The following is a 13,254-nucleotide window of genomic DNA, read 5'->3' on the forward strand; positions in this document are numbered from 1 at the left end:
CTAAAATATCATCCTTTTTGAAACCCAGAGTCTCAGATCCTCTTTGAGATCTTCAGCTAGAGTTCACCAACCAACAAAGAGGAGGCAGGTAAGGGGAGTAAAAATGAAATAGGATCATGCAACAGAACCAGCAAAGTAGGCTACAGGCTGTGGAACTATAAGAGTAAAAAAAAACAAACCACTGGTCCACTGGATAGAGCATTTGAACATGTTTTGGAAATATAAAGAGGGGATGGTGTGACGTACCCAACAGGGTGAGGGAATGTTGGGGGGATTTAAAAGGCTCAGAGGAATAATAATAAAGTAAGGGGACATTACAATTTAATGCCACTTTTTAAAGAGAGCTTTGGAAGGAACTAGGAAAATAAGTGTTCCATATTTAAAACAAAAGCCAGATAATTTTCAGAGCAGAAATTAACCTGTAGCCATGCTGCTTGAAATGTCTATCACATTTGCCTGTATATAGTCACAATGCAACAGGTACTAGAGCATAAAAACATAGGCAAACTATAATACATCTCCAAATGGCTGTAAACTATGGAACATTCCACTATTACAAATTAATAATTATAATTGTATTTCAGAATATATCTCACAGCTTCATTTTATTTAAAAATATTTTAGTCTGCTGAATTGATGTGATAATTGGCATTTTCCCCAACTTCTGATTTCTAGAGCAACAGAAGCCTGGGTATTAAAAAAATAATGGTAAGTGGTTTGGATCTGTTGCTTAAAGCTTATTAAAACATTTAACAAAGTAAAGTGACTGCTGCTCCTGTAAAATGGAAATATTTTTATAGTTACAGGCTAAATATGTCCCAAACAGTCTCTGATGGCTTTAATCAATTGTAAATATAAAAAATTAGAGTTAAAATGTTGTATGACAAGCAAATCCTCTTAAAATCTGCAACTGCTACAAAATGCATCTCTGACATATTGTAGATTTGAAAGGCCTTATATATGCACTGAAGCTGGTAGCCTCATCTTCCTAGACCTGAACCAGAGTAGAGAAATCAGTCAGTTTGGTTATGTGGTTATCTGAAGTATTACACTAATTTTGTGGAAGTGGCTCTTGAAAGGAGGGCACAAAAGAGAAGAACAGAAGATGAAAGAATAAAAAGGACTAAAGAGATGGGGGGGGAAACATTAGAAGAAAAAATGGAAAAGAGAGAAGAAGAGTCAGAAGAGGTGAGAGAAACAGAAAGGAAAGATGGGTATGAAAGAGTGAAAAGTTCATGCGCTTAAAATTTCTATTGGGACCAATCCTGCAGTCCCAACTTGGATAAAACTCCCATGGAAAGGTCGTAAAAAGCAGTGGCAATGAACAGTTGTAACCAAGGTTTTTGATTTTATGGCATTTCAAGAGTTTTAAGCTACCGTTTTTGTGAGAAAATAAGTCTGTGGCTGAGTACCTGGGGTCTACTCTGCTCACCAAAGGCCACTGGCTGAATCCAGTACAGAAAACCAGCTCATAAAGACAAATGCATCCAGATTTTCATCTAACCACGGCAACCAATATGCCTTTTTTGTAGCATGTTCATTCTACTTCTGGTAACTGATATCTAACACAACCCCAGTGTTTCAGAAGGCTGAAATATGAAACAAGGTCAGTACATGTTTCTCAAAATGTTCATGCAGGTGAGAATTAGAGGCCCTACTTACTCCCTGGTTTATAGTTTAGGTTCCATTGGTCGGGGGGAAATCAATTTAATCTCACTAAAGTCAAGATCATTAGTATTAGCTATTTTTGGAGATTTTCAGTGATTTCCCCTATTCTCCCTAGCATTCAGTTCCATTCACTCAGCGTGAAGCTTGCATGAATATAATTCCCCAGAGAGGTTTATTCTGAGCAGTACTCTTTCTATCTTGATTTGTCTCTCTCATGCTAATAACCATGGTGCCAGATCACCAACACCCAAACACCAAAAGTTCTCCAAACACTGTCCCTTCCTAAAATCTGAGGCTCAAGAGTCACATTTACTAAATGGATGGGCAATTTGCTATATCCTGTTTTACCTACCCACAATGAAATGATACCTGCTGAGATACTACTGAAAAGTAGTATCCTTTCTGGCCAGAGGCAGTTCCTTTGACTGAATAATTACTAATATTTCTGATCTAGGTCACAACTTTATATACATCATCTGCCACCCCACATTTCAACATTAGTGATCTGTTTACCAACCACACTACCATACATGTTCTACTAGGCATACGCAGTATAGCTTGGAATGCAGTAAAAAAAAATCAAGCACTACCAAGGCACAGTGAAATGTAACACTAGCACCTAGAAAGTTCCAGGTCAAATGAAGGCCATTGAACTGCAGAAGAGTGACTCATATCCTCATGATACTCTGGTAACATCAATTTATCACTTTTACAGCCCCCAAATATGGTTTCTAAGTCACTGTCTTCCCACAGGAGACACAATGTTTATGCATGTGAAAAACCTGTGTTCTGTACAAACCTGTCAAGGACCAGCTGAGCTCTTATAAGCCAAATAAATTCCACTCCTAATGGAGGTGACACTAATCATGGCATGTTGAACAACTGAGGCTTCCTTTATAGAGGTGCATTCTTGATGTTTTTCCACAGTAGCACCTCCACTTCCAAAGGCAGGGCAATCCTTTTTAGACATTTCTGACATCCACCGTTCCAACAGGCTCTCCTGTTATTCTGTCTTGGAGCCAACATTCTCTGCAGGTTCCCTATGGATGTACTTAAAATATTTTATACTTTCCCTGAGTTTCACATCTTCTCAAGGCATGCAGCCCAGCTTCCATTACTATGTACTGTAGGTTGAAATAATTCCATTAATGCATCTTTCAATTTTCCATAATCACTTTTCACCTCAAGTGGTAAATCTCTTCATACACATTTCTTTCTGAACCTCTGAGTAACAGAACTGGCAAACCAAAGCTGTCTCCTTCATCCTATCTATTTAGATTTGCAGCTAATTCAAACCACTGTCGTATACAATCATTTCACCAGCTACTTCGCTGAATAACTGGCAAATCTTCCCCCTACATCTCCCCCTTCCCCCCCCCCCCCAAAAAAAACCAAAAAACCAGTCCTTTCAATCTCCTCAGTAGCCCTTTCAGTTTTGCTATTTCTGTAATTTACAGTTAGTTTGCTTATGGATACACAGACCCCACTAGCTGTCAGAAGTTTGTTCTCTAATTGTCCTAGGTTTCAGATTTTCAGCTAAGGAACATGTAGCCTTGAAAAATAAAGGAATATATCCACATGGAATGATGTACGGCAAATTTAAACATTTTTAAAATGTAACCTCTTCAGGATAAGGAATACGTTTTCTGTTATGCCTAGACATTTTGAGTGATTCCGTATATAAATAAGAGTAAATATTAATGGGTCACAGTTAAAAATGTAAATACACAGTCAAGGTTAGAGTTCTGGATCAAGATGGAGTAGATCATGCCTGATATTCAGTACCAACAATTCCAGTCCGAGTTTTAGGGAAGAATCAATCCTAATTTCCTGAAGTCATATATCAAAACATGATACCCTCCAGTTGTTTCAGTTCCCAGTTACTTAAGGGTTTCCTTTACAATTTCAGTTTCTCTGTGTCTAGAATCATCCAGTTCTCCAGTTCTGAACTCGGCACGTCTTCTCAGCTTCCAAACCTCTCTGAATTCAAAGCTGAAGTTTCCTTTGAAACCCTCTTCGCTCATTATGCTCAGGGCTGGATTAACACAGGGGCTTTAGGGGCAGCAGCCCAGGGCCTCGGGCTAAGGGGGGAGCGAATCGGGGCCACCACTCCGACTCCGCGCTTTGGGGGGACCGCGCTCACTGGCTGCCGGCGACCGAGAGCTCCCGCGGTCCGAGGAGCAAGCTCCTCCCGGCTTCTCCGCCTCCGCCCTGGGCGCGGGGACCGTGGCCACGCAGGGGCCAGGCAGCCAAAGGCGGGGCTCTGGGGCAGAGCCCGTCAAGCTCGGCCCCCGCCACTGGGCGGCTAAGGCGCATCTGCCCCGTCACTCCCGCTCCCCGGGACCCCGCTGCACCCCCAGCAGCGGAGAGAGGAAGAGCGGGAAACGGGTCGTGGAACACCTCCCCCACCCCCGCAGGGCGCTGCCGCCAATGGGGCAGAAATGCCACTGGGCCCCGCGCTTCCACATCCCCAAGTGCGCGAGCCCAGCGGATTGGCCCCGGGCCCCTCTACGGACGGCCCTGGCCGCCGATCCCACTCGCGGGGCAGCCGGTTGCGGAACCTTCCCTGCCTGGAGCCGGGGCAGGGCACTGCCTCTGGCAGGCAGCGCGGGGCGCGCCTGTATGGAACAGCCCGGCAGGGCAGTAGCAACACAACGCCGCGGGGCGGAAGGACAGCTGGGGGAAAGCCCGGGGGATCCCCTGTGACCCGAGCAGGGGGCGGGCACGGGGGCTCCTGGGGAGGGGGCAGCCCAGAAAAGGGGAGGGGAGGGGGACACAACTGCTCTTTGCATGGGGCAGCGCCGGGGAAGGGGGCAGTGCAGAGCACAGGAGAACTTCTTGGGAATGGGGGGGGGGGGGGGGAGATGATGTTTTAAATCCCTGTTTCTCAAGTGTGGTGTGGTGGCCCCACAAAATCTAATAGCCTCTGGCCCACAGGAGAGTTAATCTGGCCCTGATTATGCTGTGTGTCTTTCTCCAGCAAACTGCACAGAAAAAGCTCTCTCATGCACTCATACTTCAGTCAGACCAGCTTTTAAACTTATGTAGAGATAAGGAGCTGGAAACATGAACCTTTTTAAACTAATATACCCATGTAAGTCATGGGCTTCCCTTTCTGGGGGCTCTTTTGCACTTCCACAAAACAGATAGAAATTGTTAGAAAATACTATCAAAAACTTTGATCCAGTCACAGAAATACTCCTTCTCTTTACAGCATGAAGATAAATCCGTTATTCTGAATGAGCTCTTTGTAATGGGGTTGTAAAAAAGTCAATTCCATCTACTAGACACTCCATTTTCTGAAGAATGTGCCTTAAATGCCTTTGAATAACTGAATCTGTACCATATCAATGCAAAAATAAAAGTGCTAGTTCATGTGTTACTCTACTACCACAGAGTTTCTTGAGAACTAAATTCAAAGATTTTCTTGTTTTCCATCATGCCATCTAGTAATTAAAATAATTTACATCAATATTTTAAGTCTATACTATAATAAGTACATGACTTACTGGAAGTCCACGGCCTCCAGGCAATCCAGGTTCACCCTGCAAATAATAAAAATATAATTATTTTTCAAGTTATAATACCATACTTAGTATTGTATACAACATGTAGGAAGATACAGTTCTTGTCCCTTGAAGACTACAAACTAAGGGACAGTTTCTGCAACCCTTCCTCGCCTTGACTAGCACTTAATCAAGCAGTCCTATTGACTTCAGCAGAACTACATATAAGGGAGATAACTACTTAGAAAAGGATATGGAATCAGACCATAAATATTAGAGCTTTGATTTGTTTTTTGAAGAGAACATTTTGGTTGCTCTGTATTTGTGTCCTTATGTTGAAAGTTCCTGCATTTGAATTGTTGATTAACTGAGGTTTTGCAACTACAGTTCTAGCTATGTATGGTGATAACAGCTGTTATAGGGCCCAATCATGCAAAGGGCTGACCAACCTCTGGGAGATGCTGTGTGCTTTCAACTCCTAATGAAGTCAATGGGAGTTGAGGGCACTCAGTGTCTCAGAAGGAGGGTCCAACTGGATCAGGATTCTGCTCCACACTAATTAGAAAAGACTGTAGAGTCTCATTACCCTCAACAAGTCTATAAATATGCCTGTGAAAAATGCATCCAAGACTTAATAACTGACTTTATTCTTACCTTTTGTCCTTGGGGTCCAGCTGGGCCAAGCGATCCATCTGGGCCTGTCAGTCCCTTGTGAAAAAAAATGTCACAAATTAATGTAACTCACGTTTTTGTTAACCACAACAGAAAACTCTGTAAAATATAAAACACTGTGATATTGTCTTACAATGCAAATAATTTAGATACAGCGATGGAGCTGAGTTACAAAATTCTAATCCATATCCAAACTCTGCCAAAGATGAGAGTTTGAGGCTATTATCATCACCTGCGATATATTGCCTTCAATAATAATTTTGTCTAAATTTCAGTTAGTAAGAAGAGGTGACCTCAGATTACTTTAATTTCTCCAAATCAAAGACATTTTCTAAATTGCTAGATAGATAAACTTTTGTGATTTATGATAAAAATGTCAAATTTTTATGTTTGTCCTGCATAATCAGTTGTCCATAAGGAAAACGAACTAATTTCAGGACTGCATCTCAAAAGGCTACTTGAATGTTTGAAATCAGGTAAAAAAGACAATGAACTTTTGGTGATCTCTGAAGGAAAGGCCCCAACTTTCCCTCCATATTCAGCTCAATGTGAATATGGATATTAATAGTCAGTCAGTCCCCTAAAAGCCTCTATTACATTAGATTTATACCCACACAAATACTGTTCATATGCTGTATATATTATCCATACGTATAAGGGATATTTTGACTTTAAAGCATTGTCAGGAGTCATTGACTTCAATTATAGTTACACACAGGCATCCAAATAGATTATTGTTGATAGTATTAAAAATGTACCCTAGGAGGTACAATTGTTTTGGACCAAATACTAGCCCTTTGTAGGTAATAAGGCACATGGCACCCATTTACTTGCTACATATGCCAGCTGACCAGTCAAGAAAATAGGCCTAGAGAGTTGGGAAAGGGGAAAAGGCGCCACATCTGCTCTATGAAAGAAGGGAGATGATGCAAATGACTTCCCCAAACCACTCCTCAGAGCAGCCCTCTGCATATACTCCTCACTCTTCTCCTTCCCAAAACAAGTTCTGTACAAACCTTGCAACACAGTAAAAAAATCAATCACTACCAAGGCACACTGGAATGCATCACTAGCAGCTAGATAGTCCAAGGTCAAATGAAGGCCATTAAACTGCAAAACAGTTACCCTAACCCCATGATACTCGGGTAACCTCCATTTATCACCCACCAGCTGAGGAGGTTACTGTTGAGGGAGATAGGATAGGGAGCAGGGCTCAATGGTATGTGATAGCACTCTGAGAAAGGATCTCTTCCCTTGCTACTTCTGATTGCAATGAGAAAGGACAGGAATTCTTTGGTCGATGACCCCCTTTTCCCCAGACTAGCAACTCTACTGAGGCCACGTCAGCCATGACATCATTCTGTAGGCCACACTAATCCATTTAGTGTCCCTGACTGTCACTCAGCCAATGAGGAACTGACCCCCATACCACACTGAAACATTGGAGTAGGCCTCCCCTCTGTTATCCCCTCCAGCTTCCTAATGTTCACACATGGCAATCAGGGAAGGCAGAATCATAAACTCAGCCTCTGGGGAATGCTATGTGGCTGCCTCAATCTAAATGAAATAGCCAGGCAGATTCTGCACTGAGACTATCGCCTGAATTACAGAGCTATGTGGCTGACACAGGTTGGGCCATGATTTGGCCCTTGAGCCATGCTTGCCTCCCTGACTAAAAATAGCAATGATAATATTATAACTAGGAGTTCAGGAAGGATTAATTTGTTCTCAAAGTTTTAATCATTTTATGTGGCTTAATAATTCAAGAAATCTATCACAAAAACTTTGCTTTTATGTTTGTCCAATATTTTCCTTTTTGTGAGTTTCTAATAATTCAGTATGTGACCCAAAAAGCTTTTTTTCCCCTGCTAATTTACTTTCTGCAGCTTACATGGTCATTATGGACAATTACTGTGCAGTATTTTTTGTTCAGTTTATTATAACTGGCAGTAGAATAATTTTTAAAAGAAAAACAAGATTAGAGAAATCAGAACTGGCCCAGCACTTTAAGGATGAAGTAGGACAGTATTAATGAAAAACCCAGATATATGGTATTTTTAATTCCATGACAGTTCCATGCACAATGAACATATAAAGTCCAATTTGTGTAGTCTTCAACTGTAAACATATTTACATTTTACTATTTTTTCAGTCACTCAATAAGACTGGAGTATATGCAAGAGCAAGAGGGCATCAAAAGCACCTAAAGAAGAACAGCTTCCATATGGAAAGAGATTAAAAAGACTGGGACTGTTCCCCTTAGAAAAATGATGACTAGTAGAGGCAGGGGAGGGGGGGAGACATGATAGAGGTCTATAAAATCATGAATGGTGTGGAGAAAGTGAATAAGAAAGTGTTATTTACCTCTTCACATAACATGAAAACCAAGGGTCACCCAGTGAAATTAATAGGCAGCACGTTTCTAACAAACATAAGGAAGTATTTCTGCACACAACACACAGTCAACCTGTGGAACTTGTTGCCAGGGGATGTTGTGAAGGCCAAAAGTATAATTGGGTTCAAAACAGAGCTATGTAAGTTCATGGAGGATTGGTCCTTCAATATCTAGTAGCCAAGATGGTCAGGAACACAATCCTGTGCTCTGCATGTTTCTAGCCTCTGTTTGCTGGGACTGAATGACAGAGGATGGATCACTTGATAATTGCCCTATTCTGTTCATTGCTTCTGAAGCATCTGGCACTACCCACTGTCAGAAAACAGGATGCTGGGCAAGATGGACCATTGGTCTGACACAGTATGGCCGTTCTTATTTTATAACACAGGAGTTCAAGAAAATGATGTGGTTTAGGTGACTGAATTGTTTTGAAAGGAAAACAAAGAATCCAGAAATTGAGTCTTGGCAGGAATGTAAAGGAGAAAAAGATTTTCAGATATTTGGTTTTATATTTGGTCTTTGCTGGTTGTTTTTCAGTTTGCACAGAGAGGGGACAACTCAGTGAAGTCAATTTGGAATACTAAAAGTAATGTGAGTTTTGGAATGATCAAGTCCCTATTCAATTATGGATTTGGGATCTTAACCAGTTTTTTAATAGGAGTTTTTAGTTCATTTTTGCAGAAGACCTTTACAAAAAAAACCCAATCAACTTTCGACATGTTTCATTTTCAAGAGAATTTTAGCACCTCCATAAAACACATGTAGTTTAAATGATCTCTCCACCACTTAAATTGTTGAGTCAGGTCTTAATACTACACATTATTTTTCTGTCAATTTTTATATAAGATACACATTAATGTGCTAAATCCTTGCCTAAGACATAAGCACCAATATGATTACTCCATTGTAGCAAAGAACTACAATAATAAGTTTCCCCAGATGTATGAATAAGATAGTGCCAGTATATTTTTACAAGGGATTTGTCTTAGCTTCCCTTAGATTCCCTTGAACCTTAGTTCTTTAGGCCTTTGTATTATTCCCCATAGAGAAACAAAGTCACAAGGGCAGTAACAGTCATTGGAGTGGGTTGAAATCCTCCTTGCTTCAGAATAACATATATTCAAGTCTCTATTTCTCTTGAGAATCTGTTTCTCTTGGGATCACAGTTAAAGTCTGTCCACAAGCTTCAGTACAGTTAAGTATAATCATTGCTTTATCACAGTTCCATCTAGCTAGCTGTCTCAAATTTGGATGGCCTAAATGTGATATAACAATAGTTTTCTTGCACTTACAAGGTCATGTATTGTTATTGAGGAATAAAAGTTCCATTTTGGGGAAATGTTTATATAATATAAAATGAGAGGAATGTGTTAAGCAACACTAATAAAGACCATCAATCAACTGCTTGCGTATTTAAATGAATTCATATTACATTTTGTTTTTCTAAAATTATATTAAGATGACTAAAATATTTATTTGAAAAAACTTGCAGAATCAGTCTCTTCCTTCATTTACATTGTAAAAAATGAATCTCATTGTTTCCATAGGGCACTTAAAAGCATGTAACAATTTTGTAACTATATGTTACAACATGGCCCTTCACATTATACACTACATTAGAATTCTATCTTAAATTAATGAGAAACTAGTGTTATTTACTTCTTATACTATGTGTGTTCATAGTCCATGGTTATCATTTAAGGCGTAACATTTTAAGATTAGATTAGTGCTTTACGTGCCAGTATAAAGCTTCATAACCAGAAAATATTGAAAAATATGTTATATACATTTTTCTCCAGTTCATCTTGGAGGGTGGAAGATTTAAAAATATCCATTCCTGACTGAGCTCATAGTATGTGACATATTGTTAAATTCATGCATGAGCTTTCAATCTGCTGTGATTTATTTCACAATCCACTGCTATTCTAATATATTAAGAAGTTTGCTCTTCAGTAGTAAATTCCAGATTTCAAAAACCAAACAAAAGACCAGTTTGTTTCATGGAGCATGACTCAAAACAACACTTGATTTCCAGAGTTTTGGATCACATTTTAAACTTATTCCTTCACATGCTACTATGTTTCTTGCATGAGTAATGTTTAGGCTGAGGCTCTCTCACACAGATATTTTCCTTTTCTTCATGCTTGTCTCAAAGTTCTCTAAGAGGTAGTTTCTCTGTTAGTGCCACCAATTGCCCTCATAGTCTTGTATGGGAAAAGTGACTGCGATGCTTCCACAGGCAGTGCAAAGTCAATCTGTGGCTGGTTCCTCAGTCGTGGTGGTGGTTCCTTGCTTATTTCAAGAGCCAGGTCTCACTCTTCCCTGTTGGCCATTAGGGGAAATTCAAAGCATCTCTCTGCCTTCCTTTGTTGTTCTCCTTTTCTCATCCCAGAGCAGGGCAGAGCTGAGTCCCTGGGCTGCTCCCAGAACCCCTGCTGCAAGCAGGACCCAGGGAGAAGCCAGTGTAAGATGATGCTTGGCAGGGCCTGCTGCTGAGACCCGGTTCATCTTGTTTGGCTTTCATTTGCCTGCAAATGCCTCTGGCCTGGCTCCTATCAGTTGGTTCCCTAACCCTGGTCCTGGACTCCTCAAGTGGCGTGGAGGGCAACTTGCACGCCCTGGTTTACAAAAGCATCCCGTGCTGGACCTAGGGCCGGGCAGGAGAGGGCACCCTTCTCTGCTGCAGCCACCTGGCCCACACACAGCACGTGCACTGCAGTTGCTTAGCTCCTCCTCTTCCCTTTCCCTTGTGGCCGGCAGCCGGGTCTGTACGGAGATGAAGTGGATGTGCACAGCCACATACACAGGGGACTTTCACCTGGGCCTTCCCAATAGCTTTTGTTTCCCTCTGACAGTGTCTCCTCTCTGCCACAGCTTAGTTCCACCCCCCCACCCTCCACCCGAGAGCAAGGGGGGGGGACTAAGAACTACTGCTCTGTAATGCCAAACAATCCTTGCTCTGTTCTCACCCGAGGAAAGGCTGGAATCATCAGTCCAGATGTGCCCAGCCTCTCTAACCACCTTCATCCCAGCCCTGGGTGTGTCAGAGACAGCCTTTCAAATGGCAGCAAGATCCTTCACTCACATACACACTGCGGGCCATCTGGGCTATGATTAAACTGGAGATTTTAGAATGAGGTCACCTCGCTACAGAAATAGTCTAGAAGAACTAATTATTTTTCTAAAAAGAAAAAAAAAGACAGAGAAAGTAAAGTCTACTCACATCAGCGCCTGGCTCTCCTGGTGTTCCGGGGGCACCTGGTTTACCTGGATCACCATCCGGACCCTTCAGGATTCAAATGGACAAACAGCATACTTTAGAGTGAGAAGCAAGTAGAGCTGAGAAGATCCGATAAAAAGATTGGGATTGATCCTGTTGCAAGATCGAATGCAAAGCAATGCAAATCACTTACCGGAGGACCTGGGGGGCCATTAGGACCTCTGTCTCCCTAACAGGATGTAAAAGGGAAATGGTTCAGTCAGCAGCCTTTAGAGTTACTAATAAACCCATGTGCAAAATGTTAATTGAATAGATTAGCAGGAATGATCCCTAATTGATTTCTATTGTATAATCCCATATGGTTCCTAAATACCTGCTATATGCCATCAAAAAAAATCCTATAAAATTCCTTTCAGATTATCAAGAATAATCCCATATGATTCCTATCACATATTGTAATAAATAATCCCATATCATCCTTTTTACAGACTACCAGGATGCCTCCTCCAGTTACTGTTTCGGATGATGCTGAACAATAATCCCTATGCAGGTTATTAAGGACACCAGAGAGTGCTGCCAAATTCGAATGATCCCAAAAGCTAAATACTAATAGTAAGAATAATTCAGTGGTGTGCAAGAGGCATTCCTAGCTTCCTGCTGTGGTGATTCATGCGTAGGAGACACTTACATCTATGCCATCGATGCCAGGAACTCCTGGTGGCCCTGGTGGACCTGGGGGGCCTTGTGGACCCGGTGGGCCTCTCTGACAAGGAATAAAACAAAGAGAAATTAGACAATGGGCAGATTGCAGAAAACCTGTAGCAAATTGGGGTAGGGAGTGTGGGGATGAGGGAGTGTGGGAATGAGGAGACCAATCAGCCCATAGGGAAAGAACTCCAAAAGACTTCTAAGTGGGCTACTCAATCACCAGGGCCCTTAGTTGAGCATACAGTTGTTCACTTGAATCTGATTATTAAAGTAACTGTAATATTTGACCCACCGAACAGCGTTCCCCCTTGTTTAGTGACTGCCAAAATATCCATTGCAATCTGAACCAGGATTACAAATTGTCAAAAACTCCCACCGTCCTCACTATTGTCATTCACCTACTGCACAAGTACAGGTATGCTAGTGTGTATTTCACTGTGTAACTGTACAGTACAATCTCGGCTTTGCAGAGCAAAAGATTTGGGGATAATATTTGCATCAGAAATTCACTAGCCCAGCACTTGAAAAATCAACATAAAAACAGTGAAGGAAAAATAATAATGTTCTTTTTGAATAAAGCTTTGAAATTCATCACACCTATTCTAACAAGACCATTCAGCCTAAACAAAAAAGACTTTTCTTAAGAGTTTGTGTTAAGGAAAAATAAATACAGCCCTTCACTGCTATTACTAACGTATTCACTGCAATAACATTTTCCCTTATAGAAAACTCCTGTTACCTGTCCTCACAAGTGCATTAAAATCTATAACCCTGGTTATAATTAGCCTTCTCCAAAGGCTGGCCTCCTGAGAGGGGTGTTAGCAGGCAGTGCATACAGATGAGACGCAAAGAAACGCATTCTTCAAAAGAATGTATATAAATCTCGAGTTCTATAACATACTGCACTGTTTTCTTTATTACTGAACTCCAAATGCCAGGAAAAGCAAACCTCACAATAGAGGCTTTGTGAGTGAAACCATAAGCCCCTACAGGAGGAGGTGATGCACTCAGCCTGCAGGATCTGCCAGAGTCTGAAATCTCTAGTCCCATTCAGGCAGCCCTAGCTATAGCCCCTGGCCTTTCTG

General features: G+C 41.4%; 1 protein-coding gene across 1 annotated transcript in view; it reads right to left on the reverse strand.

The window, feature by feature from the left end:
* COL9A1 (collagen type IX alpha 1 chain) overlaps positions 1-13,254 on the reverse strand; it is a 102,470-nt gene that overhangs the window by 59,999 nt on the left and 29,217 nt on the right. Inside the window, exons 8-12 of the mRNA XM_067543605.1 lie at positions 12,150-12,224; positions 11,655-11,690; positions 11,465-11,527; positions 5,829-5,882; positions 5,178-5,213 (exon numbers count right to left, since the gene is read on the reverse strand). Coding sequence (XP_067399706.1) covers positions 5,178-5,213; positions 5,829-5,882; positions 11,465-11,527; positions 11,655-11,690; positions 12,150-12,224 — 264 coding nt within the window. The remainder of the gene's footprint in view (positions 1-5,177; positions 5,214-5,828; positions 5,883-11,464; positions 11,528-11,654; positions 11,691-12,149; positions 12,225-13,254) is intronic.

Source organism: Emydura macquarii, unplaced genomic scaffold, assembly GCF_026122565.2.
Source record: "Emydura macquarii macquarii isolate MOO-44397 ecotype Brisbane River unplaced genomic scaffold, CSIRO-AGI_Emac_v2 contig_924, whole genome shotgun sequence".
In the NCBI taxonomy this organism is placed as follows: domain Eukaryota; kingdom Metazoa; phylum Chordata; order Testudines; family Chelidae; genus Emydura; species Emydura macquarii.